Source organism: Octopus bimaculoides, chromosome 23 (assembly GCF_001194135.2).
Source record: "Octopus bimaculoides isolate UCB-OBI-ISO-001 chromosome 23, ASM119413v2, whole genome shotgun sequence".
Lineage (NCBI taxonomy): Eukaryota > Metazoa > Mollusca > Cephalopoda > Octopoda > Octopodidae > Octopus > Octopus bimaculoides.
The window spans coordinates 7,122,322-7,126,400 of NC_069003.1; the positions used below are offsets into that span (position 1 = coordinate 7,122,322).

A 4,079-nucleotide genomic window follows, 5' to 3' on the forward strand; every position below is an offset into this window, starting at 1 on the left:
ATGTGTGTGTGTATATATATATATATATATATATATATATGCATACATGCATGTGTATATATATGTATGTATTGTAAGAGAAAGAGAGAGAGAGAAGTGTCATGTTCCTGTTTTTTGTTGTGTTGCAGAAACTCTGTCGGACGTCAGTGACATCGAAGTGAGGATCCGAGCATTGTCCGAAGATTTGAAGAAGAAGAAAGCCGAAGCGGATCGACTCCGACGGGAGCGCAGGAATAAACACCGTGAGAAACTGAAAGCCCAGGAAGAATCTCTGGTGAAACAGATTGAGGTCAGTTGACGAATGGAAATGGTTTTTTTTTTTTTACTATCTAGACATTTACACACACACACACACACACACACACACGCGTGCGCACACACCATCCTCATCATCATTTCATCATCTTTTAATGTACCCTTTCCTGGTATGGTTTGACAGGAACTGACAAGCGAGAGGGCTCTGCTAAGTTTTATGCTTGTTCTGGCATGGTTTCTATAACTGGATGGCGGCCTTCCTAATTTCAACCAGTCAACAGGGCGTATTTTTATGCGGTACAAGCTCTAGTGAGGTCGCCAAGTACCCACAAGATAAGACCCCCTCACCTGAGTGGGGTCAGAGACTGGAGGAATAAGAAACTATGATAGAGGTGGAGAAGTAGGTGTCTTGCTGAAGAGGTGAATACATGGCTTGCCCACTTGGAAAGTGAGAGGGAGAAAGAGAGAGATGTGAGGTCCAGGTACATAAGATATATATGTATATATATCATCATCGTTGTTGTTTAACATCCACTCTCCATGCTGGCATGGATTGGGTGGTTTGGCATGGAGCTGCCCAGGTTCCAGATGTCTGTGAGTAAACTTCTCACTAGAGGGCTCTTCTGATGCTAAACTTAAGGTTTAAAATTTTAAAAATTTGTGATGGCCATCATCATTGTCATCATTGTCAATGTCATCATAATCATTGTCATTGTTGTCATCATCGTCATTGTCATTATCATCGGTGTCATCATCATTGTTGTTTACCTCATTGTAAACTGTATTATTGTACCTAGCCATTTCTGGCATCCTACGTGTTGTTGTGCCTAGATTCTCTTGAATCCTTATAACTGGGCTGTCGGGTTTCACGGAGGCAATGACCCAAACCTTTGGCATTATGTCATGCTTGAGAAGATTCACCAAGCTGAGCAAAATCGCAGAACGAATGTTTTTTTTATATATATCATGTGTGTGTTTCGTTTAACGTCCGCTTTCCATGCTAGCATGGGTGTGTGTGTAATCTTCTGATGCCTCTCCAACTGTCATCTCTTCCCACAACTGGCCCTAGTTCTTCCGGCACCTCTCTCTCTCTGTTTCTCCCTCTCTGTCTCTCTCTCTATCACCGTTTCTCTTCTCCATGTTGCAAAAGACAAACAGAAGCTCCATAGGTAGAGGGGATTACATTTTGTGGGGCACGTGGCAGCCTCACTGGCACGGATGCCTTTCTACAATACACCCTGTGCGCACTGTAAAACAGCCGGCAGGTGATCAGAAACAGCAAAGGGTTGAGAGGACCCATTATTCTAGTCAAGGTCGTGGTTATCTTTTGTCATGGTGTACTACAATAAAATCCCTCCTTCCACCTTGGTACACTCTGTAACGCAATGGGTGTTAAGGAAGGGTACCCAGCTTTAGAAATCAAGTGAAAATTAGGAAAAATATGGATAAGATGTAGTACTTGACACTTCTGGGAGGGTTAGGGTTAGTCTGAATAAGAACCAAGTTGGATCAAGACAACTCCTCTAACCCATGCTTGGATGTAAAATGCTGATGGAGACTGTGTGTGTGTTTGTGTGTGTGTACACCTCTCTCTCTCCCTGTTTCTCTTATACAAACATACATGTGTGTATGTGAGTATGTATGTTGTGTGTGTCTGTATTTATATATATATGTGTGTGTGTGTGTGTGTGTGTGTCCTTTTTTCTGTGACTTTGGTCACAGCTCTGTAGGAACTGCAATGTGAAGATTGTATTTGTAATGCAGTTATTGATTTTTCTGCCATTTTTCAATATTGGACATTGTGTCTGTGAATGATTTCTTCTCCCTTGCACACACTCACACACACACACAATACACTATCTCTCTCTCTCTGTCTCACACATACACACATACACTCTCTCTCTCTCTCACACACAGGCTTACATATGCACACACACACACACACACACACACTCTCACACACAGACACACACGCTTACTCTCATACACTCTCACACATGCATACACTATCTCACTTTTTCTCTCACACACACACTTTATCTTTCCTTCACACACGCACAGACACACACATACACACTCGCACACGCTATCTTTCTCTCTCTCACACAAACACTCTCTATCTCTCCTTCACACACACACACACCCTTGCACACACACTGGATGTGCTAGTTATTTAGTAATTTCTGTTCAATGCAGTTGAATGTGATGTTATGTCCTTCTAAGACTTCTGCTTCAAGAAATGTGTCGGAGAGAGAGAGAATGAGCGAGAGAGAGAGAGAGAGAGATGGGTAGGTAGGTGGGGAGTTAATTAAAATGAAAACGGGAGTTCGTTAGACAATTGAATGTTTTTGAACCTGCAGATGTTTTTTTGTATGAATATTCGTATAGTTGTGTGTGTGTGTGTGTGTGTGCGAGTGTATGAGCGTGTATGTGGATATATATGTTTGTTGTTTATATACGCACATATATATGTATATATGTGTGTAAGTATATGTTTGTGTGTGTATGTGTATATATGTAGGTGTGTATGTATGAATGTGTGTGTGTGTATATATGTTTGTGTGTATGCAAACATATATGAATGTTGCTTATGAGTATGTTTGTGTGTGTGTGTGTGTATATATATATATATGTGTATATATATATATATATATATATATATATGTATATATATGTATATATATGTAAATGTGTGCATGTATTTGTGTACACATATATATATTTATGTGTTTGTATGTATATAACTGAGTGTGTATGTATATATGTGTGTGTGTGTGTATGTATGGGCGCATATATATACATAAATATGTATGGGCATATATTTATGTATGTGTGTATATGAATATATGTGATGTGATGCTGCTGCATAGAACAATACGGATTCCATTGGTGATGTCTCTGCCAGCCTCCTTCTTCCCGGTTTGTCTAAACTGCAAAGCTAGCTTCCATTTTACGGAGACTTGCATTTAATGTTCGGTGCTGTTGTCGAGGTGGTAGAGCAGCCAGCCAAGGGAGTGGTGTGGTGTGGCACTGTCGGCTGATGAAGTAGAGAGTGGTTAGTGTGGCGCTACAGCTGGGCAGGTCAAGTGGCACAGTGGAAGCTGATCGGTGACAAGAGATAAACATGTTTTTTACCTACACTGTACGTACCTAATGTGTTTATGTGTATGTATGTGTGTGTGTGTGTGTGTGTGTGTGTGATGTGTATGTGTGTATATATATATATATATACGTGTGTGTGTGTGTTCTTTATGTAATATATGTGTGTGTGTGGTAGTGTGTGTGTATCACATGCATGCATGTGGTTTTATAATGTGTGTGTCTGTGTGTGTGAGTGTGATATTTATTATTAACAAAGAACGTCTTTGCTACTGTTGTCATCATCATCATCATCATCATCACTATTATTATTATTATTATTATTATTATTATTATTATTGTTAATTAATTAATTAATTATTGTTGTGATGATGACGAACAATTATTGTTGTTGTTCTTGTTGTTGCTGTTGTTGTTGTTGCAGCTGCTGCTGCTGTAGTCAGTGCAGAGGTTGTTTTTTGCTGCAGTTGTTGCTGCTGCTGCTTCCACTGCTATTACTACTGCTGCTACTACCACCGCCACCACTGCTACTACTATTACCACCACCACCACCACCACCACTACCACCACCATTACTACTACTACCACCACCACCAGCACTACTACTACTACTACCACCACCACCACCGCCACTACTACTACTACTACTACTACTACTACTACCACCGCCACTACTACTACTACTACCACCACCACCACCACCACTACTACTACTACTACTACAG

At 40.5% G+C, this 4,079-nt stretch overlaps 1 protein-coding gene across 1 annotated transcript in view; it reads left to right on the forward strand.

The window, feature by feature from the left end:
• Positions 1-4,079, forward strand: part of LOC128250597 (centrosome-associated protein 350-like) — a 30,737-nt gene that overhangs the window by 25,107 nt on the left and 1,551 nt on the right. Inside the window, exon 10 of the mRNA XM_052975971.1 lies at positions 129-289. Within this exon, the coding sequence (XP_052831931.1) occupies positions 129-289 (161 nt within the window). The remainder of the gene's footprint in view (positions 1-128; positions 290-4,079) is intronic.